The 25,524-nt window shown below is 41.6% G+C and overlaps 1 protein-coding gene across 2 annotated transcripts in view; it reads left to right on the top strand.

Annotated features, from left to right (window-relative positions):
* LOC142651758 (NFX1-type zinc finger-containing protein 1-like) overlaps nucleotides 1–25,524 on the top strand; it is a 100,680-nt gene that overhangs the window by 28,212 nt on the left and 46,944 nt on the right. The window contains exons 3-10 of one of the 2 annotated variants that reach the window (XM_075826818.1): nucleotides 2,596–2,670; nucleotides 3,643–3,717; nucleotides 5,555–5,782; nucleotides 8,182–8,388; nucleotides 13,492–15,123; nucleotides 17,536–17,661; nucleotides 22,085–22,230; nucleotides 23,984–24,127. In XM_075826818.1, coding sequence (XP_075682933.1) covers nucleotides 2,596–2,670; nucleotides 3,643–3,717; nucleotides 5,555–5,782; nucleotides 8,182–8,388; nucleotides 13,492–15,123; nucleotides 17,536–17,661; nucleotides 22,085–22,230; nucleotides 23,984–24,127 — 2,633 coding nt within the window. Of the gene's footprint in view, nucleotides 1–2,595; nucleotides 2,683–3,642; nucleotides 3,718–5,554; nucleotides 5,783–8,181; nucleotides 8,389–13,491; nucleotides 15,124–17,535; nucleotides 17,662–22,084; nucleotides 22,231–23,983; nucleotides 24,128–25,524 lie in introns of both variants that reach the window. The other variant, XM_075826817.1, reaches the window with a different exon arrangement.

The following is a 25,524-nucleotide window of genomic DNA, read 5'->3' as shown; positions in this document are numbered from 1 at the left end:
CCCTTAAATATTGCCCTATCTGGATACCCTTCTTCAATGCAGGTGGATGGAAGCTCTCCCGATGTAAAAAAAACTTTGTGGCCGTAGCTTTAGGAAATATATTGGGATGGACATTGGCACCAGGGTCTAGAGAGATTTTGTGGTCAAGAAAACTAATTTCCTTCTCGTGTACCTCGTTAATGAATTTTATCCCAATAGTGTTATTATTGAGTATGGTCATGAATTCTGAAAAAAGTGTCTTGTCCCCATCCCAAAAAAAAGGAATGTCATCGATATACCTACCCCAAAACAAAATCTGACAGGTGAAAAAAGTAAATCTTCAGAAAAGTATCTTCCCACCACCCTAAAAATAAATTAGCATAAGTGGGTTGCACAAACAGTGTCCATAGCAGTGCCTTTTAATTGGAGATATAATTTCCCATCAAAAGTAAAATAATTATGTGTTAACAGAACTTCAAAAAGTGATTACACAAATTTGTTATGTGCATGAAACTGAATTCCCTTAGTGCTTAAAAAATGTTGAGCGGCAATAAGGCCGAGATCGTGCTGAATGTTTGTGTAAAGTGTTTCCACATCAATGCTTGCTATCATTGCAGTAGAAGTGACAGTAATCTCCTGGTGACAGTGTCCTTGGTATCCCGCAAAAAAGATGGCAGGGCTGTAACGAAAGATGAAAGCATTTCCTCCACATATATGCTAATACCCTGTGTGAGGTTGTCATTGCCCGAAACTATGGGCCTGCCAGGTACAGGGCGAGAGAACTTGTGGATTTTTGGCAATGCATAGAAAGTCGCCACAATGGGGCTGGGGTTAGTATATATTATAGTCCCTCCTGCCATTCACTTCAGGATATATTCACATCTCATAATTAAATCCTTATTGAATATAAGACTAAATAATTCTTACACTTTCCTGGTCTTTTGGACTCCGGTTCTAAACACCGTCTTGCGGCGTAAAAATGTTTACCTTGTCCCTGTTAACCTCCCCCTCCAATCATTTCTATCTCCCCTTTCCCTTCTAAGTATATGGTTGTACCCTGGCGTAGCATGATATCATTGATGTATAATAGGACTACTATGTACAGTGAAGGAAATAAGTATTTGATCCCTTGCTGATTTTGTAAGTTTGCCCACTGTCAAAGTCATGAACAGTCTAGAATTTTTAGGCTAGGTTAATTTTACCAGTGAGAGATAGATTATATAAAAAAAAAAAAAGAAAATCACATAGTCAAAATTATATATATTTATTTGCATTGTGCACAGAGAAATAAGTATTTGATCCCCTACCAACCATTAAGAGTTCAGCCTCCTCCAGACCAGTTACACGCTCCAAATCAACTTGGTGCCTGCATTAAAGACAGCTGTCTTAAATGGTCACCTGTATAAAAGACTCCTGTCCACAGACTCAATTAATCAGTCTGACTCTAACCTCTACAACATGGGCAAGACCAAAGAGCTTTCTAAGGATGTCAGGGACAAGATCATAGACCTGCACAAGGCTGGAATGGGCTACAAAACCATAAGTAAAACGCTGAGTGAGGAGGAGACAACTGTTGGTGCAATAATAAGAAAATGGAAGACATACAAAATGACTGTCAATCGACATCGATCTGGGGCTCCATGCAAAATCTCACCTCGTGGGGTATCCTTGATCCTGATGAAGGTGAGAGCTCAGCCGAAAACTACACGGGGGGGGACTTGTTAATGATCTCAAGGCAGCTGGGACCACAGTCACTAAGAAAACCATTGGTAACACATTACGCCGTTATGGATTAAAATCCTGCAGTGCCCGCAAGGTCCCCCTGCTCAAGAAGGCACATGTACAGGCCCGTCTGAAGTTTGCAAATGAACATCTGGATGATTCTGAGAGTGATTGGGAGAAGGTGCTGTGGTCAGATGAGACTAAAATTGAGCTCTTTGGCATTAACTGACCAGTGACACAACACGACTCCAACACTCTAAGGCACAGGAACAGCTATAGCACGGGATACAGGATACAGGTAGCAGGGCATGGGAACAGGATAACACTGAGGGACCATTTGCTAAGATTAACATGGGTAAACACAACAACGCTCAGGCAATGAGTGAAAGGGCAGAGCCCTTTTTATAGTCCAGGGTGATCATGGACTAATTACAGATTTTACTCGTGTGTGTGCACGGGCCCTTTAAGGCCGGACCCGCGCGCACCCTACGGGAACCAGTCCAGCAATGCGGAAGTGAGTGCCGGTGTCTCTTAGGAGGGAGATGCCGCCCGGCCCCCACTCGTCCATGGCTGCGGCCGTCGGGGGGCAGGTAAGAACTACGGCTGTGGACGTTACACCCACCACACATGCAAATATGTGCCGTGAGCACCACAACCTCTCCAGCAATAAGGGGAATATGAGGAGTTAATTCTTGCTGTGTGTGTTGGCGTGCGATACCCCGGTATTGATTTTTACTTACTAATGGAAAATCCTAAGACTTTAAAATGATTACACTATATAAAGTGGACCTGAAAATTCCAAAATGCTACGACATTTTACAGTACAGAAAATAGCATTTGCGTTACTACTATCTAATTGTGCATAATTACAGATGACATTTCTTTTCTCTTCAGGTGGTCAGAACAGCCAGCATCAAGGCCGAAATGTGGGAGGAAGGGTAGAAAGAAACCCTCCATTACTTGTGCAAGGTGAATATACAGGTCAGTTTCCTGCGTGGAAAATATTTTGCAGTGCAATTGAACAACATAGACTTTTTCCCATGTCTACCCTGCTCATGAATCACCTTAAAATGTTACCGTGAACTTTCCATCTGTCATGATCTGTGGGTATGTGGACCCACTGGCCAGTACCGCCACTGGCCAAACAGTGTACCAAGTCAATGTCTATATAGTCCAAGCACAAGGGTACCTGTAGCAGTTCAGACAGTAGTAAAGGCTAGGCTCAGATGTGACCTTGGCAGCAGATACCATGCGTGTTGTAACACAGCAGGCGTGACCGGGGGCACAACACGACTCCAACTTTCTAAGGCACAGGAACAACGGTAGCACAGGATACAGGTAGCAGGGCACGGGAACAGGATAACACTGAGGGACCATTTGCTAAGATTAACATGGGTAAACACAACAACACTCAGGCAATGAGTGAAAGGGCAGAGCCCTTTTTATAGTCCAGGGTGATCATGGACTAATTACAGATTTTACTCATGTGTGTGCATGGGCCCTTTAAGGCCGGACGTGCGCGCACCCTACGGGAACCAGTCCAGCGATGCGGAAGTGAGTGCCGGCGTCTCTCAGGAGGGAGATGCCGCCCGGCCCTCACTCGTCCATGGCCGCGGCCATCGGGGGGCAGGTAAGAACAACGGCTTGCGGCTGTGGACGTTACACCCACCACACATGCAAATATGTGCCGTGAGCACCACAACCTCTCCAGCAATAAAGGGAATATGAGGAGTTAATTCTTGCTGTGTGTGTTGGCGTGAGATACCCCGATAGGATTTTCCATTAGTAAGTAAAAATCAATAAGGCTTTAAAATGATTACACTATATAAAGTGGACCTGAAAACTCCAAAATCCTACGTCATTTTACAGTACAGAAAATAGCATTTGCGTTACTACTATCTAATTGTGCATAATTACAGATGACATTTCTTTTCTCTTCAGGTGGTCAGAACAGCCAGCATCAAGGCCGAAATGTGGGAGGAAGGGTAGGAAGAAACCCTCCATTACTTGTGCAAGGTGAGTATACTGGTCAGTGTCCTGCGTGGAAAATATTTTGCAGTGCGATTGAACAACATAGACTCTTTTTTCCATGTCTACCCTGCTCATGAATCACCTTAAAATGTTACTGTGAACTTTCCATCTGTCATGATCTGTGGGTATGTGGACCCACTGGGCCGTACTGCCGCTAGCCAAACAGTGTACCAAGTCAATATCTATATAGTCCAAGCACAAGGGTACCTGTAGCAGTTCAGACAGTAGTAAAGGCTAGGCTCAGATGGGAGCTTGGCAGCAGACACCAGGCGTGTTGTAACAGCAGACGTGACCTGTGGCACAACACGACTCCAACTTTCTAAGGCACAGGAACAATGGTAGCACGGGATACAGGTAGCAGGTACGGGAACAGGATAACACTAAGGGACCATTTGCAAGACTAACACGGGTAAACACAAAAACGCTTAGGCAATGAGTAAAGGGGAAGGGCCCTTCTTATAGTCCAGGGTGATCATGGGTCAATTGATGATTATTTTCATGTACGCGCGCTGGCCCTTTAAGGCCGGGCACAAGCGTGTGCGCGCACCCTACAGGTACAGCAGAACGGAGCGGAAGTGAGCGCTGGCGTCTCTTGTGGATATTTAAACCTAGAAACGAACCAATTGGGACATATCCCTAAAAGAAATATTGTACTCAATGTAAAAAATACAAAAAATATCTTTATTAAATATAATGACAAAATAACACAATAATAGGAAAAGAGAAATGATACCTGTTCACCCATCCAGCTCTTCTGACCCCTCACGCTCCTCAAACATGTCTCAGGGTATGTGTTCATTTGGTCTAGTTATGGCGGTTATTTCTTCCTCTGCTATCTGAGCCACTACACCTTCTGATATACACCAGTATCTGCATTTTTTCCTGTGCCTGCATTGCACGCTCTATTGGATGCATATTTATTCAGATGCACCCTTTATTTTTTGTGCTGGCTTTGATGCATTATTACATGTAGATTGCCACATGCACATTGCTCTTTCTATGTGTTACCATATATCGTGTAGGCTCTGTTTGTGTATGGGTTATCATCTCTGTACACTGTCATTTTTTGCCGGTAACATTGTGCCATATGTCACATTATACATCCCTGGGCTTGTGTGTCATTTACCATTATCTGAGCGTGTTTAAGGTCATTAGTGGACGGTTGATTCTGTCGGTCACGGTCTTGTACATCTGACCCTGCTGTTTATGTCTCCGTATATTTTGTATCATTTCTCTTTTCCTATTATTGTGTTATTTTGTCATTATATTTAATAAAGAATTTTTTGTACTTTTTACATTGAGTACAATATTTCTTTTAGGGATATGTCCCAATTGGTTCATTTCTAGGTTTAATTGTTATAGGGGACCCCACTACATGCCATCTTTTTGGTGTGAGGTTTTTGGTTAGGTTGTCTCTTGTGGATATGTCATAAATGTCCTTCATGGGAAGACCCCTATAAATGCCGCGGTCGCTTTTGACTGCAGCATTTAACTAGTTAAACGGCCAGTAATAGCGCCATCACTGTTCCTGGCCGTTAGAGCAGCGTGTCAGCTATAAAACAAACAGCTGACACCTGCAGTGTATGGAGCTGGCTCAGCGCGTGAGACCGCTCCAAACATCATCCCCTCCCATCATGGGTCGGGAAGAGGTTAAATAAGAAGCGGTCAGGGGGCCTGGCGCTGCTGGGTCCCTTGACTGCCGACTATAAGATGCAGGGACTATTTAGCAGGATTTATTCTTTGTTGGGTTTGTAATGATTTTGCTTGTAGTTAAAAAGACAAAGATTATAACACTGCTTTCTTCTATCACATTTTGATTTAGATGACCCATTGAACTTATTTGGTGCAACTGGAGGCTATTCTAGTGTTACAAACCTTCAAAATGTGGCATATAGAAATCTAAGAGGGAGAGCACATTCTGAGAGCAGAGGTGGAACAGGGGGGAGACTGGAGGTACATCATACCTCAGGTGCCCAGCACAGCAGCATGTCTCCTGGAAAGAAACCGAATTATCACCATCACCATCAACAAGCTAACCAAGCTGGAAAGGGTAAAACCTAGAAACGTGCCTCTACTGTAAATGTGAACTATTATATGTATAAGTTGGTATAACTTCCTCAATATGCAATGTGGCTCCTAATTCTACAGTGCTGGCTTTATCCTTTGTGTCCCATAACAAATCATTGTGATGAACCCATGGGTTTAGTATACATACAACCCAATTTGTATACCTCCAATACACATATTCCCCTTAAATGACACTATTAAACCAGGGCGACCATTGTAGCTTGAAAATATTGTAACGTGAAACTCTATAGAAAACCATACATTTTTTCTGAAGCCACCAAAATGTCGACCCAAAACAGGAAACATTGATGGCAATATCCTAGCGAGTTGTATAGTGCTTTATTACGTACACCCTCTCTGCACAGCATTAGAAGGTTTGCTGAACAACGATGTCAATGGAGTCTGTTTTTGAAGAGGGGCAGTGACATCATTATCTCTGCCTAGATGCCCATACCCTTCTCGCATTGCTCTGTACCAGCTGTCTAAAACATTCTATATAGTTTTGTGAAACTCCTTATCTTGGCTGAGGTAGTACAATAGACCTGTTATTCTGCCAGTAACCATCCACTAGTGTTAAAGGGGTTGTCCACGACCGGACAACTGCTGACCTATTCATCGTATAAGTCATCAGTATATGATCGGTCGGGGTCCGATATCCAGACCCCGCATTGATGAGCTGTTCCGGCTGCCTCTGGGTGCCGGATGTTTTGAACGGTATGCAGCAGTTGGAGCCGGAAGCAGATGGCTCCTGTCACGGAGTATAGCAGCCAATTCAAGTGAATAGGAGCATGGCTGCAGTTCTGCAGAACGGCCGCTATGCAGTGGTCAAACCCTTTAATGACGCAATAGTTGTCAGCCAAGATGCTGTAATCACCACCATGGAGTGTAGCCTGTTGTGCTGACATCTAGTGGCCACTGTTAAAACTGGTATTTTTTTTTTTTTTATAATACAGTATATCTCATATTTATAGACAAAATAAAAAAATCACTACCAACACTACTTAAAAAAACTAAATTCTTCACAGTCACATGATGTGTCCTTTTAATGCTTTCTGAAAAGTCTCAGAATACCTTCTCACTGCTAAAATACTTTCTAGGCATGAGCTACAAAAAAAATTATTTTTGTAGTGCTACTGATTGACTTTAACTATTGAGCTACATCTACAGTTCAAAGAACTACATTTTAGATACTCTGTCACCGGTTTAATACTTTGCTATCGCCTACCTAATCTAATAAACGCTTTATTGTAGATAACTACTGTTTTGGTTTTTTGAAAAACGTTTATTAGTTAAAAAGTTCTGTTCATTTTTTAAATCTATGCAAATTTTTTCTAAATGCCCAACTTGGCGTTTTTTTTTTTTACTTTCACCAAGTGGGGGTTGTAAAGAAAAGTGTATGACGTTGACCAATCAGCGTCATATTCTTCTCTTCATTCATGCCCAGCATTATTCACAGCACAGCGTGATCTCGCAAGATCACGTTGTGTAGTCACTTACTCCTGCAGTAAAGCTGGGCATGAATGAAGAGAAGTGTATGACGCTAATTGGTCAGCGTCATAAATTTTTCTTTACAACGCCCAGTATTTGCATATTTGCATAAATGTAAAAATGAACAGAACTTTGTCACTAATAAACGTTTTAAAAACAAAAATAACAGTAGTTAGCTACAACACAGCGCCTATTAGATTAGGTAGGAGATGGGAAAGTATTAAACTGGTGACAGAGCCTCTTTAAGTTGCAGGCAATCTTGTGGACTGCAGCTGTCACTTGTCAGTTGAAATCATTTCATTACACTACATAAAGTCTTAATGTAGCCTCAGCCTAAATCTTCAAATCAATATTTCTGGTAATGCTTGTGTATGTGACAATGCATCCTTTACTGTGATGAACAGGAAATGGGTTATTATTTAGGATATTATAGGTTATCATAATTACTAGCTGAAATAGTTGTAAAACTTGGGATCCAAATCCACAAGATGCAGGTGAAAACGAAGAAAAGAAAAACACAGCTGTATTTTTTGTGTGTTTTTTTCTTTAAGGGTATGATCACACGAGGTCATTACGTCCGTAATTGACGGACGTATTTCGGCCGCAAGTACCGGACCGAACACAGTGCAGGGAGCCGGGCTCCTAGCATCATAGTTATGTACGACGCTAGGAGTCCCTGCCTCGCTGCAGGACAACTGTCCCGTACTGAATACATGATTACAGTACGGGACAGTTGTCCGGCAGCGAGGCAGGGACTCCTAGCGTCGTACATAACTATGATGCTAGGAGCCCGGTTCCCTGCACTGTGTTCGGTCCGGTACTTGCGGCCGAAATATGTCCGTCAATTACGGACATAATGACCTTGTGTGAACATACTCTTACACTATCTTCCAGGTATAGCCCCAGGAGCTAACAGAGAAAGAACAAAGCAAAACGGCACAACTGATGGTAGAAGAAGAGATCACCCACAAGTTCATGTAACAAGTCACGGAAACCAGCAGCAGCATCTTGGTACTTCTGGGAAGCTCTCAAATCATCACAAAAGTCCTCTGAGATATGGTAGCCAAAACATGGTTGCGTATTTCAGCACCGAGAGGAAAGGTACCCAATTTGCACGTGCAATAACGTTTTAATACCTTTTTGAAATAATAGAATATTTTTGAAAAGACAAATAAATAATCTGTATAAGCAAAGCTTGCAGTTCACATAGCAATTGGAGCACCTCAGCAACACTGCATTATTTTTTACGATTTCCCAGGTAGATTTAGAATTAAAAATAGTAGAAAAATGTCTGCATAGATGAGGTAAGATCAATTGTTTGAGAATATGTTGTATAACATTGCACCTAGCCATTGGTTTACTAAAGCTTGGCTGTCATAACAAAATAGTGTCATTTGTCCAGTGTTAGCACTTGAGTTATATTGTCTACGTACAGTATTGATGTGTTTTTCTGGGTGACTTCTTTTTTTAATAAACATTAAGCCTTTCATGCCGACAATCTGTATATTCACGTCCTATCCACATATACCCCGTGCAGTGAAGACGTGAATCTGCAGACCTCTGCTTCTGCCGGCATAGCACTGGGGAGATCACTCTGACGCCGGCGGTGTCAGTGTCCCCGACTCCTCAGCAACCTCTTCTCTGATAGGTTCGGCTACAGAGAATATTATTACCGCCCACAGTAAATTCATGTGTTAAAAGCGCGATCCGGGTCTCTCAGAGTAGCGGTGACACCCGGATCGTGCGGTCAACCCCTGCCTCTGGTTCCGGAGACATGATCGTGACCTGATTGGTTCAGGTCCCAATCATGTGATCGCAGGGAAAGTTTGTTGTAGCAACAAACTGGAAAGTTTGTTGCTACAACAAACTTTCCCGGGGACCGATTGCGGGTGCTGCCGTCAGTTGCATGGCAAAACCGGAGGCCATACAACAGCCTCCGGGTCTGCCATGCACGGAAGCCTATGAGGACCAGCCGGAGCAATGTATTATAGCAGCTATCAGTGCTGCAGGGCTTCAAGTAAAAAAGTAATAAAAATGTTTTATAAAAGTGTAAAAACAAGTTATAAGTTACAAAAACAAAAAATGCTTTGTTTTTCCTATAATAAGACTTTTATTATAGGAAAAAAATGAAACCGTTAAAAAAGTACACATATTTGGTATCACCGCGTTCGTAACGACCCAAACTATAAAACTATAATATTACTTTTCCTGAACGGTGAACACTGCAAAAAAAACAAAAAAAAAAACAATGCCAGCATCACTATTAAGGCAGATTCACACGAACGTTGCGTTTTTGCGCGCGCAAACAACGCGGCGTTTTGCGAGCGCAAAAACCATTTGACAGCTGCGTGTGTCATCCGTGTATGATGCGCGGCTGCGTGATTTTCGCGCAGCCGGCATCATAGAGATGAGGCTTGTCGACGCCCGTCACTGTCACCGTCACTGTCCAAGGTGCTGAAAGAGCTAAATCTTTCATCACCCTCGACAGTGAATGCCGAACACAATAAAACCTGTAAAAAAAAAAGATAAAGTTCCTACTTACCGAGAACTTCCCGGCCGTTGCCTTGGTGACGCGTCCTTGGTGACGCGCCTCTCTTGACATCGGGCCCCACCTCCTTGGATGACGCGGCAGTCCAAGTGACCGCTGCAGCCTGTGATTGGCTGCAGCCTGTGCTTGGCCTGTGATTGGCTGGAGCTGTCACTTGAACTGAAGTGTCATCCCGGGAGGTCGGACTGCAGGAAGGAGACAGGAGTAATCGGTAAGTTAGAACTTCGTTTTTTTTTTACAGGTTCATGTATTTTGGGATCGCAAGTCACTGTCCATGGTGCTGAAACAGTTTAACTCTTTCATCACCATGCACAGTGAATGTCTCCCGACGTCGCGGACCGGAATTTTTTTTGCCGGGTTCGGCCAAAACGAGTTTGGTCGAACCCGGTGAAGTTAGCTTCGGTAGTCGGGGTTCGCTCCTCGCAAAGACACTCCGTTTGGATGCTTGGAAACAGAAAAGCACGTGGTGCTTTTCTGTTTCCATTCATCATTTTGACAGCTGGTGCGCTGTTTCAGTCGGTTCGCACGGAAGTGCTTCCGTGCGACCTGCCTGGTTTTCACGCACCCATTGACTTCAATGGGTGCGTGATGCGTGAAATACGCAGAGTTATTGAACCTGTCGCGTATTTTGCGCAGCGAACAAACGCTGCGCAAAATACACGGACTGTGTGTACTGCCCCATAGACTTCCACGCGGCCTACACGCTGCCAAATCACGCTCGTGTGAATCCCCCCTTATTTGGTCATCACCCCTCACAAAATATAGAATAAAAAGTGATCAAAAAGTTGCATGTACTCCAAAATAATACCAATAAAAACTTCAACTCGTCCCGCAAAACACAAGCCCTTACACAGCATTTTTTACCTAAAATTAAAAAAGTTATAGCTCTCAGAATATGGGGACACAAAAAATCTATAATTTTATAGAAAAGTGATTATTATTGCGCAAACGCCACAAAACATACTAAAAAAACTATATACATATGGTATCGCCGTAATCGTATCGACCCGCAGAATAAAGTAAAATGTTATTTATAGCGCACAGTGAACACTGTAAAAAAAAAACATTGTCAAAATGTATGTTTTTTTTGTCACTTTTCTTGGCAAAAAATCTAATAAAAAGTGATCAAAAAATCACATGTACCCTAAAATTGTATCAATAAAAACGACAGATTGTATTGTAACAAATAAGCCCTCGCACAGCTCCGGTGGAGAAAAAATAAAAAAGTTCTGGCGCTCAGAATATAGCGACAGAAATTGTGCAGAGCGTTCCAAAAGCGGATAAGAGTGTTCACCATTTATCAGTGCGACACTGGCCACATATCTATGAATTATTATTTATTTACCCCATTATAATACCCTCTTATTATGCCCTGATGTTCTCTGCCCAGCTTACATATGCCACCACATTGTGAACTGAAATACCAGCAAAACTCCAAACAGAACTATTATCAAGCAAAATCTGCGCTCCAAAAGCCAAATTACACTCCTTCCCTTCTGAGCTCTGCCGTGGGTCCAAATAGCAGTTTATTGCTACATATGTGGTATTGCCGTAATCGGGAGAAATAGCTTTACAAGTTTTGGTGTGTTTTTTATTCTTTATTCCTTGTAAAAAAAAAAATATATATTTTATCAGAAAAAAAGTAGATTTTCATTTTCACAGACAAACTCCAATAAATATAGCAAAAGACCTGTGGGGTCAAGATGCTAACTATACCCCTAGATAAATTCCTTGAGGTGTGTAGTTTCCAAAACCACTTTTGGGGAGATTCCACTGTTTTGGCACCACAAGACATCTTCAAACCTGACATGGTGCCTAAAATATATTCTAAAAAAAGGAGGCCCTAAATCCTCTAGGTGCTCCTTTGCTTCTGAGGCCTGTGCTTCAGTCCATTACCGCACTAGGACCACATGTGGGATATTTATAAAAATTGCAGAATCTGGTCAATAAATATTGAGTTGCATTTCTCGGGTAAAACCTTCTGTGTTAAAGATTTTTTTTTTATTTCAAATGAATTTCAGCAAAAAAACTGAAATTAGTAGAAATTGCTTTAATTCGGCTGGGTTCACACGTGGCAGAATTTCACTTAAATTCCGCTGCGGACACTCCGCAGCGTTAATCCGCAGCGGAGCCGTTTCTCCATTGCCTTCCACTTCTATTTAGAAGTGTTCGTTTAGACGAGGCGTAAAATTCCGCTGCGGAGCATAGGCTGCGGAGCGGAATTTGGTGTCCGCAGCATGCTCTGTCTGTTGCGGAGCAGTGGCGGACTCATGGCGGAATTTCTCCATTGACTTCAATGGAGATTCTAAATTCCGCAATGAAGTCCGCAGCTGTCATGCACATGTTATGTGTGCTGCGGATGCGTCTTGCTTTTTTGCCATGACATTTCTTCATTCTGGCTGGACCCATGTATTTCTAGGTCTACAGCCAGACTGAGGAAGTCAATGGGGCTCCCGTAATTACGGGAGCGTTGCTAGGAGACGTCAGTAAATAGTCACTGTCCAGGGTGCTGAAAGAGTTAAGCGATCGGCAGTAACTGCTTCTGCACCCTGGACAGTGACTACGATCTCAATATACAGCAACCTGTAAAAAAAGTTGAAGTTCATACTTACCGAGAACTCCCTGCTTCTGTCTCCAGTCCGGCTTCCCAGGATGACGTTTCAGTCTAAGTGACGGCTGCAGCCAATCACAGGCCAATAACAGGCTGCAGCGGTCACATGGACTGCCGCGTCATCCAGGGAGGTCGGGCTGGATGCCGAAGGAGGGACGCGTCACCAAGACAACGGCCGGTAAGTATGAATTTCTTTGACTTTCACAAGGGAAAGTGCTGTCCCTTCTCTCTATCCTGCACTGATAGAGAGAAGGGAAGCACTTTTACCGCAGTCCGCAGCAGCTAGTCCGCATCAATTTACTGCACATTTTGTGCAGATCCGCAGCAGAATCTGCAACGCAGATTCTGTGCGGCATTGATGCGGACAGTTGCGGAGGAAATCCGCCACGTGTGGTCATGCCCTTCCTGTGAAATGCCTAAAGGGTTAAGAAACTTTCTGAATGCTGTATTGAATATTTTGAGGGGTGCAGTTTTTAGAATGGGGTGATTAATGGGGTTTATCTAGTACATAAGGCTCTCAAAGCCTCTTCAGAACTGAACTGGTCCTTGAAAATAGCCTTTTGAAATTTTCTTAAAAATGTGAGAAATTGCTGCTAAAGTTCTAATCCTTGTAACGTCCTAGAAAATTAAAATAATGTTCAAAAAACTATGCAAATATAATGTAGACATATGGGGGATGTTAATTAGCAACAACTGTGTGTGGTATTACTATCTGTTTTACAAGTAGATACATTTAAAATGAGAAAAATTATAATTTTTGCAAATATTTGTGTTTTTCACAAATAAGCAAGGACTTTATTGACCATATTTTTCTACTAACATAAAGTACAATATGTCACGAGAAAATGGATAGGCAAAAGCATTCCAGAGTTATTACCACATAAAATGACACATGTCAGATTTGAAAAAATGGGGCTGGTCCTCAAGGGACAAAATTACCTCGGTCCTGAAAGGGCTAAGAAGAATGTGTAACGCATACTTATAACTAGTTGTTCATTAACAGTTTAATCAGAATTTCATTGTTTAACTTTTTTTTTTGTTTCAGATACGTCTAGCGCTTTCCAGAGAAAAAAAACTGGATTTGCTGAGAGAGCAAAAAGTGTGCAAAATCTTTCAGAGCCTTTCATCGAATCCAGAAGAGCGGATAATAGAAGAAATAGGCATGACGGGACCGTAGGCCAAAAAACTTTCAAGGATAAAAAAATAGATTTACATGCAATTTCCAAGCTATCCACCTTGGAGCCATCTGAAATCATTATGAAACTGGCTGCTCCAGGAAGTGGTCTAAGGGAATTTCTTAATGAAAGTACGATAGATTTTCAAATCGTCGAAGGTTTCCTGAATATCTTAAGTACAGTTATCACAAGCACAACAAATCGTCAAAATTTAATACATATCCTAAGTCAAGTCCAAGGATCTGGTTTCTTAAAGCAAGTTATTCCCTTTCACATTTTGGATAGTTCTAAAACTATAACGCAACAACACAGAAAAAATTTATTTTTTGAACATATTATTACTTTGGTCACAGAACTGGCGAGTATCTTACCGTCCAGTTCCTTCATGGAAGTAACTATAATTAAGACCATTGTTCAAAATTCATTCAATGACATGGAACTTAATGGGAATATTGTGTCTGCAGAAAATAAAAAAAAATTGATGGATCTTGAAAAGTTCCTTCAATATTTACAAGTAAAAAAAGGGGAAGGAACTTTGAAATCAGACAATTACATTTACATTGTAGGAAACAGGCAGAGCATAGAAAATGATTTTCGACACCTATCAATTTATCCAACATATGAAGACATCTATTTGTCTCAAAATCCTTCTATGCGACCAAATATTATTGATGGGTCCTATACTGATGCGATGTCTTACCTAGATACACATTTCCGCCTAATGCGGGAAGATTTTATTCGACCTCTAAGAGATGGAATTTCTGAACTTGTTACACTGAAAGAAAAGGATCTCAGTGAAGCAAAATTTGATGATATTCGAATTTATTTTGATACTCACATCTTATCTCCAGTATGCACTCGTGCTGGAATAGTTCACGAGGTCAAATTCAGTACCAATAACTTAAAACATGTTCGCTGGGAGATCTCGAAGCGTCTTCTCTATGGATCACTCGTCTGCCTTTCTAAAGACAACTTTAGAAATATGCTTTTTGCCACTGTGGCAGACAGAAGTGTTTCGGATCTCCAAAATGGAGTCATAGCCCTTACATTTACAGAAGAAAGTCGACAGCAGCTGACACAGTATTCGCTGGATCATCATTTTCTCATGATTGAAGCCACAGCCTATTTTGAAGCATATCGACACGTTTTGGAAGGTTTGAAGGAAATGGTGGCAAGTGAAATTCCGTTCCAGAATTATATAGTACTTTGTAACGCAGCAATGTCCCCACCATTATATCTCTCTCAGAATCCTGCTGGTTACACCTTGGAGAAGTTAATTAAACCTGACGACCATACAATACAAAAATATCATAAACTAGGTCTTCCTTTCTCCTCACAAAGTACTAATCTGTCAAATATACATTTGAATAAGCAATTTAATGTCCTTGATTCCAGTACTTGGCCGACGAAAGAGGAACTTCAGCTTGACCAGTCTCAATTCAAGGCATTTCAAATGGCTCTAACAAGTGAGCTTACTATTATTCAAGGGCCCCCAGGAACAGGTAAAAATAAATATTTTAAATAATAATTATTACTAGTACAAATTATTCTGCATCAATTGTATTGTATTATAAAATTGCACTCAAAACATTTTTGAAAATGTTTTTAAACTTTTTCTTTAGTTTAGGTACAAAACAAGTATACTAAGGAAATACATTAGGTATAATGTCCTAAAATACTATCACTAGCTGATTAACTCCTCTTGGGTAGGAGTGATATGCAGCTAAAAAAAACAAAACTCCCTACAGTTGTCCCCCAGTTCTCGTCAGCAAACTATTGATCTTTATTCATGGCAGTCTATAGTCTGTCTATAGTTTGCCATACACATTAGAGTATTGTCAGCCGAAGAAATCGGTGGGACCGACTGACCATCTAATGTGTATTAGATGTTCAGCCAACGTTCATTTGGCATTTGCCCGGAAAAAGAAGATCCTTTAGTTTTCAGGAAGATAAGCTGCCGCCAGAGGTGTCTGGCAGCAGCTTGCTCCCCTCTTCCCATTGAGAGCACATGCATGCTCAGCCAAACCGAACTTGCATGTGTATGGGGGGGTCGGGAGAAACAGCTATTGAAGGCATATGGCCACCTTATGACTCGACAAGATGTAGCCTAGGAATGTTGCTGTGGAGAGGGGAATCTGTCAGAGTATGCACCCCTTATCCATATGCCTTATTAGGGCATATGGATGTCATACTGTGGTCCCCTTCTCTTGCTGAAGATAGCGGAAGTATATTAGTGTGTAGGATCTCTAGGGTATGGTACTGTAGTATGTAGCAAGATAGTCATAAAACTATTGAGTTTTGTTTACTAATGTCAAAAGCTTAGAGGGCCTTTACAAATTACAATATAAATCGAAAAAGGCATCAAAATGTAATGACAGATTAAGAGTGAAAAAAAATGAATGGTGTCATGTCTCATAACAACAGATCAGTGAAAAACGGATGGCAACAGGAAGACTTCCGAGTGGCGTCCGTTTTTTTTTCACGGACCCATAGACTTGAATGGAGATTCGGGTGCATGAAAACTGACATGAATAGGACCTGTTATAAAAATAATGGAGCGGATTCACGGCTCTGTTAAAAATACGGAAGTGTACATGAGTCCTATTAAATGCATTGATTTTAGTGTATCCGACTGCTTTCCGTTCTTAGAGGTAAAAAAAAAGGAACCGTAGGCAATAAAAGGAGCACAATCCGATTGCAAACTCAGGGAACCTAGTTAAGCAGAAAAGAACACAATTAAAAAGGAAGAAACTTACTAAGAGGAATAAACACAAGCAAACATGCAAGGAAATCCTTAGGCAGAGCTGGTAAAACAACACTAGACTGAAACCCACAATCTGATACTCCCATAATAAACACTCGTAGCAATTACTAGATCTTACACCTGAATGCTGAGGCTAGGGATTCTTAAAGGCCATGTACACCTTTGAGGGCTTTTTTTAAAAATAATAATAAATGGATCAGTCAGTGTGTTTAGTGTAACTTCTTTATTAGTTTTTATTAAAAATTAGTTTAACTTTTTGAGATACAGCTGTTCTGTATTCTCTATACACAGCAGCTGTGTCGTTCGCTATTCACTGAATCTGTAAGCGCCGCGGACCTGATGGTTCAGTGACAGCGGGTTTGTGTGTCTCTGATACGCAGGATCCACCTGTAAACGATCACATCTAAGTTATGAACTTAGATGTGATCGATTACAGGTGAATCCTGCGTGCTGACGGGAACAGGATTTAACGCTAGATACTGCTGTTCTGCATAGAGATTACAGAACAGCTGTATCTAAAAAAGGAAACAATATTTTAATAAAAACGAATTAAAAAGTTACACTAAACACACTGGACTATTTATTTATTTAAAAAAAATTAGCTATGAAAGGTATTCAGAGAGACAGACCAATCAGAGCACTCTCTTGCTAAATGAGGAACAGTGACTCACCTCCGTGTGGGCATCTGACCTACACGGGTGATTCAGCGGTGCAGAAGTTGTTAGGAATTTGACATTTATTTACTGTGTAACAGGCAGCCATTGTTGGGGCTGAGAGGAAATGAACAGGAATTGCAAAAATATAAAATAATAAATTAACGTCATAAACTGTAACCAATGCCTAACAGATTTAGGTACTTTTGTTTTATTTAAGTCCTGACAAATTTTGGTCATTTATGGTATGTTCACATGCGGCAGATTTGCTGTTTACATTTTTGCGACTGTTCCATACATCTGAATGGGGTTTTGTAAAAATCCATGCACATGCTGCAGAAACGAACCCATTCAAATCTATAGAACGGATTTTCAGTCACAGAAATTTCAGCAATTAATCTGCCGCATGGACATTTACCCTTATAAGATTTTGATTTCATTTTATTGTTTGTTTACTACTATTGCCTCTTTTTTTTACATATTTATTTCCTTTTCAGGTAAAACCTATGTGGGGCTGAAAATTATGTATGCTCTCCTTAATAACTCTAACCTTTGGAAGCAGGGCAATAATCCAATACTGGTTGTGTGTTACACAAACCATGCCCTTGATCAGTTTCTGGAAGGTAAATTATTGCATCAAATTATGCTGATTTCCATCAAAAAGGGATTGTGCTGCAAAAACACACAAAGCTTTGATTATAAAACTTTATTAGCCTATCAAGTACAATAGAAGCATTATGTAATACAACATCTGGATAGTATCTTCCAGTGCCCAAAAGATTTCACTACTTCAACTTCCTTAGATATGCTTTGATGAATAATCCGACATACAACAAAACTATACATACTAAATACAAAACGATACAAATCTATATATATTTGATGAATAATCCTTATGTAGAACACATACATACAACAAAATAAAAATAAAGAAAACAGCACTGTGTCCAAATGTAGATTGATGGTGTATCAACGATTCAGTCCAAGATTATGGATCCAACAATATTCTTCAAAGAAAAAAATCACAGCACTCCCACATGAAGTCTCAAAAAAATTTTGTTTGTTCACCCATCCATGTAACAGTACAATGTTACAGCCCACTTACACATACTCTATGGCCAAAAACATGTAGACAGCCCTCGTTATTATTGAGTTCAAACATTGGTAGTAGTGCTGAAGATCTCAGTGACTTTAAACGTGGCATTGTCATAGTATGCCACCTTTGCCACCACTAAGTTTGTGACATTTCAGATCTGCTATATTTGCTATAGTTCACTGTTAGCGCTATAAGGTTCACACACACTATTTACGGACGTAATTCGGGCGTTTTAGCCCCGAATTACGTCCGAAAATGCGGCTCAAAAGCGTCGGCAAACATCTGCCCATTCATTTGAATGGGTCTCACGATGTTCTGTGCCGACGGTCATTTTTTTTACGCGCCGCTATCAAAAAGCGGCTCGTAAAAAAGACAGCCGCGTCAAAGAAGTGCCTGTCACTTCTTCAGACGTAAATGGAGCCGTTTTCCATTGACTCCATGGAAAAAAATCGACTATCTGTTGCACCACTCATAGCATTCCAAACTGTCTCTGGAAGTGACCTCAGCGCAAGAATTGTACATCTGGAAGTGACCTCAGCGCAAGAATTGTGCATCTGGAAGTGACGTCAGCACAAGAATTGTGCATCTGGAAGTGACCTCAGCACAAGAATTGTGCATCTGGAAGTGACCTCAGCACAAGAATTGTGCATCTGGAAGTGACCTCAGCACAAGAATTGTGCATCTGGAAGTGACGTCAGCACAAGAATTGTGCATCTGGAAGTGACCTCAGCACAAGAATTGTGCATCTGGAAGTGACCTCAGCACAAGAATTGTGCATCTGGAAGTGACCTCAGCACAAGAATTGTGCATCTGGAAGTGACCTAAGCACAAGAATTGTGCACCTCGAAGTGACCTCAGCACAAGAATTGTGCATCTGGAAGTGATCTCAGCACAAGAATTGTGCATCTGGAAGTGATCTCAGCACAAGAATTGTGCATCTGGAAGTGACCTCAGCACAAGAATTGTGCATCTGGAAGTGACGTCAGCACAAGAATTGTGCATCTGGAAGTGACCTCAGCACAAGAATTGTGCATCTGGAAGTGACCTCAGCACAAGAATTGTGCATCTGGAAGTGACCTAAGCACAAGAATTGTGGACCTGGAAGTGACCTCAGCACAAGAATTGTGCATCTGGAAGTGACCTCAGCACAAGAATTGTGCATCTGGAAGTGACCTCAGCACAAGAATTGTGCATCTGGAAGTGACCTCAGCACAAGAATTGTGCATCTGGAAGTGACCTCAGCACAAGAATTGTGCATCTGGAAGTGACCTCAGCACAAGAATTGTGCCTCTGGGGCTTCATGCACCAAGCCAGATGTCTGCTGGAGTGGTGCAAATCATGCGGCCACAGGACTCTGGAGCCGTGAAAATGTGTGCTCTGGAGTAATGAATCACGATCCACTGGCAATTTGTAGGATGAATCTCGTTGTTGGCTGACGCCAGGGGAACGCTACTTACCGTAGTGCATAGTGCCTACTGTCAAATTTGGTGAAGGAGAAATAACAGTCTGGGGCTACTTTTCAGGGTTTAAGCTGGGCCACTTATTTTCAGTGAAGGGTAATGTTATGTTAATGCTACAACATTTTGGACAATTGTATGCTTCCAACTTTGTGGGAACAGTTTGGGGAAGTCTCTTTCCTGTTCCAGCATGACTGAGCCCCAGTGCACAAAGCAAAGTCCATAAAGCCATGGTGTGGTTATTTTGGAGTGGAGGAAATCGAATGGCCCGCACTGAGCTCAACCGCATCAAACACCTTTAGGGTGAATTGAAATGCCGATAACATGCCAGACCTTCTCGTTCAACATTAGTGCCGAGTCCCACAAATGACCTTTTGGCTGTATGGGCACAAATTCCCACAGACACACTCCAGACACAGTTGTGGAAAACCTTCTAAGAAGACTGGGGGCTGTAATAGCAGCAAAAGGGGACCCGACTCCATACTAATGTCCATGGCTTTGGAATGGGATGTCCAACAAGTTCATATAGGTGTCCACATTCTTTTGGACATATAGTATGTTTGTGTGTGTGTGTGTGTGTGTGTGTGTGTATGTATGTATGTATATATAATATATGTATGTATATATGACACTAATGAGTAATCCATATATAGTATACATAAATGCTACAGCATACAACAAAAAACTATAGATATATTATATAAATACTGATGAATAATCCTAATGTAGACATACATACATACATACATACATACTATACAACAAAACTATACATTTAAATAGACATATACAGGACAGTAGCACGGCAGGCTTGGCTGGGACTAGGCAGCAGTCAGACGTGGCAAAGCAGGACAGACGTGGAATACAGCACAGCACGACTCTGTCTCAGCACGGCACACGACCAGGATAGCATGGGATACACGAACGATCTTGGAGAACTAACCACAGGCCTTCTGCCTGCCTGCTTTGTCCGAGTTTAAGACTGTAATAATAATAATACAGACTCAATGTTGAGATCAGGGCTCTGTGGGGGCCATATCATCACTTCCAGGGCTCATTGTATTCTTTACACTGAAGATAGTTCTTAATGACATTGGCTGTATGTTTGGGGTTGTTATACTGCTACAGAATAAATTTGGAGGCAATCAGATGCATCCCTGATGATATTGCATGAATGGATAAGTATCTGCCAGTATTTCTCGACATTGAATACACCATTAATACTGACCCTTTCCCTAACTACATTTGCTGAAATGCAGCCCCAAACTTGCAAGGAACCTCCATCATGCTTCATCACTGTTTCTTGCAGACACTCATTATTGTACCGCTCTCTAGCCCTTCGGTGAACAAACTGCCTTCTGTTACAGCCAAATATTTCACATTTTAACTCCTCAGTCCAGAGGACGTGCTGCCATTTTCTGCACTCCAGTTCCTATGTTTTCGTGCATAGTTGAGTCGCTTGACCTTGTTTCCACGTTGCAGCAATGCCAAATATGTTTATTTATTTCTTTATTTCAATATTTTAGCACTATATGGAGATCTTTAATTGGAAAAAAAATTTTAATTGGTTTTTCAAACTTTAAACCTTTTTTTTGTAATGAACTTTATTTTATTTAAAAAAAAAATGTTATTATCCCACTGTGGGACTTGACTGTGTGATATTGTGATCTGCAAATATAGATGGCAGACATGGGGGCACCGATGGGATAATAGAGGTTGCTATTAACCGCAGCATCTACGGGGTTAAACAGCTGGGATCGGAGCTAGCTCTGATCCCAGCCATTGCAGCAGGGTTTCAGCTGACACCCACTCTGGATGGAGTGGGTACATCTCCTGAGCCAGCACAATCTATGGACGTAACGCGACTTAAGGCCAGGCGCTCAGAAATTACATGCAAAACTATGTGGCCATTGACAAGCAGTTTGAAAACCTCGCTGAACAGCTCGCCGGCCAGGTGGAGCGTCACTGTGCATGCCACTCCATTGAAAGTTCTCACTGTGATCGTGCAATGGGGAGGAACGGGGGCTCGGGACCCCGGTTCTAGAAATTGGGGTCCCTAGTGATCAGACACTTATCACCTATCCTGTGGAAAGGTGATAAATGTAGATTCTGGTCATAGCCCCTTAAGACTATGATTAGAGGTCTCTGCCTTTATTTAATAATGAAACTCAATGGGAGGAGTCTAGATCCTAGACACCCATACCACTTGGAGGCTTCTGTTTCTCAGCTACTAGCAGTACGAAAGCCTGGGAGACAGCACGTCCCCTGCAAATTTGCAGCCAAGTAAGGCATGGTCCTTAAATAGTCTATATTTCTTATATTATACTAGAGGTACATTTTAAGTGTATATTGTTTTTGTCTTTTAGACTCACATGTTTTAGCCTTCAAATGTTACCGAGATAGAGAACAATACCTTTCTTGTTATGAATAATAATGATAATTAGAATGCCGAACAAAACGTAAGATGTAATCTGTTCACTTATATATTTAAAGGGATTCTCAAGTATTTGGAATGCAACATTGTTAGAGTGGGATCCAGAAGCAACAGTGAAATAATGCAGAAATGTTCACTTTCCAAGATTCGGAGCCAAAGAACTCGTCAGAAGTTACCCGGCTACATGAGAGCCTTGCATGCTGAGGTAGCTTAGTTACAAATTAATTTTTCTAAATGTACTGGTGTAAATTTCTGAAAAAAAACAACTTTAAAAAGAGGACCTCTTTCTAGAAAACATTATTTAAAGGAACAAAGCACTACACTGATACTGTGTGGTGTTTAGTGCAGGTTTACAAGCTGTTCAATGGAAAACTACAGAAAACAGAGAGCTGTTTTAAATACAATACTCTGCAAAACTGACAAAATCAGCTCTGCTACATGTGTAGGTAGTCCCATACAGTTAATTGTATTCCACAGTTATATATGTAAAGCTAAACATTATGGGGAAGTATTATTATTATTACAGTCTTAAACTCGGACAAAGCAGGCAGGCAGAAGAAGTGCTACATTTATCACAGTGGCTCACTCTATATGATAAATCTGGTGCCTCATGCTAGACATGTTAGCCACTTTTGTCTAACTTTAACCTCTTGGTTTACTGTAGACCATTTTTTAGCCCTAAAATTTGGGTGCAATTTGTCACAATGTTAACGATGACACTTTTCTTTAACTAGTTTCCAACACAGGACGAGAATACTCATCCTGAGCGGCGGGTATTTCACCCATTAGGACGAGCATTCTCATCCTGTGTGACAGCTGTGTCCGCGCAGAATCAGGAGCGGGGCAACGGCTGTAAAACACAGTCATAGCCCCGCTCTAACGGCGGAGAGAAGAGAAACCTCCTCCCTGCCGTTAACCCCTTGAATGCCGCGATCAAAGCTGATCGTGGCATTCAAAGTAAATAAGAGAAGGGGGGACTGCCCTTTGATCGCGTCACAGAAGATCCCTGTGACGCAATCAAAGCCCATAACTTGTATGGCCAGACAGCCTAGGGTCCATTGAAGGACCCCAGGGCTGTCTGACTATATTTCCTGTTGTTAGGGCATACCTCAAACAACTGCTTGTGTAGAATCAGTACACAGGCTAATGTACTGGCATATAGATATATGTCAGTACATTACAGTTAAAACATCAAAATGAAAAATCCCTCTACGCTGTTTCCATAACTCATGGTCGGAAATCACATCTATCTTTAGAATGGGGTCCCCTAAACCCCGTTCTACTGCTGTGTGTTGTGGCTGATTCGTGTGATTTCCGACCATGAATTAAGGACACAGCGTAGCTTTCTGAGCTACGCTGTTTCCGTAACTCCCATAGTAGTGAATGGCAGTTATGGAAGCAGCGTAGCATGCGAGCTACGGTGTTTCTGTAATTACCATTCAGTGCTATGGGACTTATAGACTGTAATTATTGGTCGGACATCACACGAATCAGCCATAACACAGAGCACTATAACGTGTGGATATGTCATAAATGTCTAAAGTTAAGGTACACTTGCTGTGAGAAAGAGAATATCTCCATACAAACCGCAGCAAGCCATACAGGTTCCATGCACAGGGCTGTGCCATACAAACCGCAGCGAGCCATACAGGTTCCGTGCACAGGGCTGTGCCATACAAACCGCAGCGAGCCATACAGGTTCTGTGCACAGGGCTGTGCCATACAAACCGCAGCGAGCCATACAGGCTCCGTGCACAGGGCTGTGCCATACAAACGCTGAGCACAGGGTTCTGCCGTACAGGCTCCATGCACAGGGTTTGCACAAGAGTCACAACTGAAAAAGGATGAATAAATATTATCTTAAACATTTGAATACTTAATGCATTTGTAAAACATGATAAATCTTCTGGATCCTTTGTTTGGAAACTGGGCTGATGACATCTCTGAATTTCTTTTAGTTATCAGATGAAAGGATTTCACATCAGGACAAGCTCATTCAGAAAGCAGTACTCCTGCAAAATGCCACTAAAGGAGTTCTTCATGAGATCGTACTGGAAAAATACATACCACCTCATCATTTTCGCAGCCTTAAGTTAAAGAAGGTAACTACTATACGGGATATTTTTATTGATATTGAATTAACGAAACCAAGTTATTTAGCTGTCTGCAGGACTGCAGTAATGATGATAGGTGACTATCTGCACATCTGCGCTAAGGTCGGTATTAAGGGGTTTGTAGTTATTAAGGGGATCTGGTCTGGGATCTGCATTATTTGGGGTATGATGAAGGGGGTTCCTCATACCATAATAACACAAAAATTTCAAATTTTAAAACACATATTATTGGTCAATTGGTCCATGTCCTTAGCCATATTTGGCAAAATCAACCCATTTTTCGAGCTTATTTAACATGAACGAGAACTTATTTGTGCAGTCAGAAGTTGAATTCACTTACAGTCGTCTACACTCATGTTCCAATTATAAAGATCAAAGTCTATCCAAGTGATAAGATGGGTTTTCAACAGACTTTTGTAATATATGAAATGTATGTAACAGATGTAGCAATGCTGCATTTTTCTTTTAAAAAAAAATGTCTGCAGTACTAGGAAAACCAGAGAAAACAGATTGTGATATCATGACACATCGTAAAAATGACAGTCCAATATCGGCAAGATGCACACATGTAGGCTTTGGTGCACTTTTTGATTTATTTTTTTTACACCAGACACAGGAGTGGATCTAAAAGGAGGCAAAAGTATAAGGTTATGTGCACACGACCTCTTTTCAGACGTAATGGAGGCATTTTACGCCTCGAATTACGCCTGAAAAATCGGCTCCAATACGTCAGCAAACCTGCCCATTTCTTGCAATGGGTCTTACTATGTTCTGTGCAGACGAGCTGTCATTTTACGCGTCGCTGTCAAAAGACGGCAGGACACTTCTTGGGACGTAATTGGAGCCGTTTTTCATTGACTCCAATGAAAACCAGCTCCAATTACGTCCGTAAAAGACGCCGCGAAAAACGCGTGCACTTGTAAAAACGTCGGAAATTCAGGACCTGTTTTCTCCTAAAAACAGCTCCGTAATTTCAGACGTATTTGGCATTGTCGTGTGCATATACCCTAAGGGGATGTTCACACGCGTAGCAAAAAACGTCTGAAATACGGAGCTGTTTTCAAGGGAGGCGTAAACGCCCCAAAATACGTCTGAAAACACTGCGTGTGAACATACCCTTAGGGTATGTTCATGTGGGTCGAATGTGGAAAAGTCTGCAGCGTATCCGACCCAGAACACACTGGGAAATCCGGCCAAATATATTCACACCACCAAACAGTGCTTTATTGCTTTATTTTCGAGGCAAAAATCGGCCACCATAGGAAAAAAAAACACATATATTGACCCTTTTCTAGCATCACTATAGCAGTGCGTCCCAAGGGCAGCATCAGACGTGGCGGAATTGCTGTGGAATTCCGCTGTGGACAGTCCGCAGTGGAATTCTG

Source organism: Rhinoderma darwinii, chromosome 5 (genome assembly GCF_050947455.1).
Source record: "Rhinoderma darwinii isolate aRhiDar2 chromosome 5, aRhiDar2.hap1, whole genome shotgun sequence".
Lineage (NCBI taxonomy): Eukaryota > Metazoa > Chordata > Amphibia > Anura > Rhinodermatidae > Rhinoderma > Rhinoderma darwinii.
Note: the sequence above shows the minus strand (reverse complement) of the source record. Positions and strands in the feature narration are given on the sequence as shown.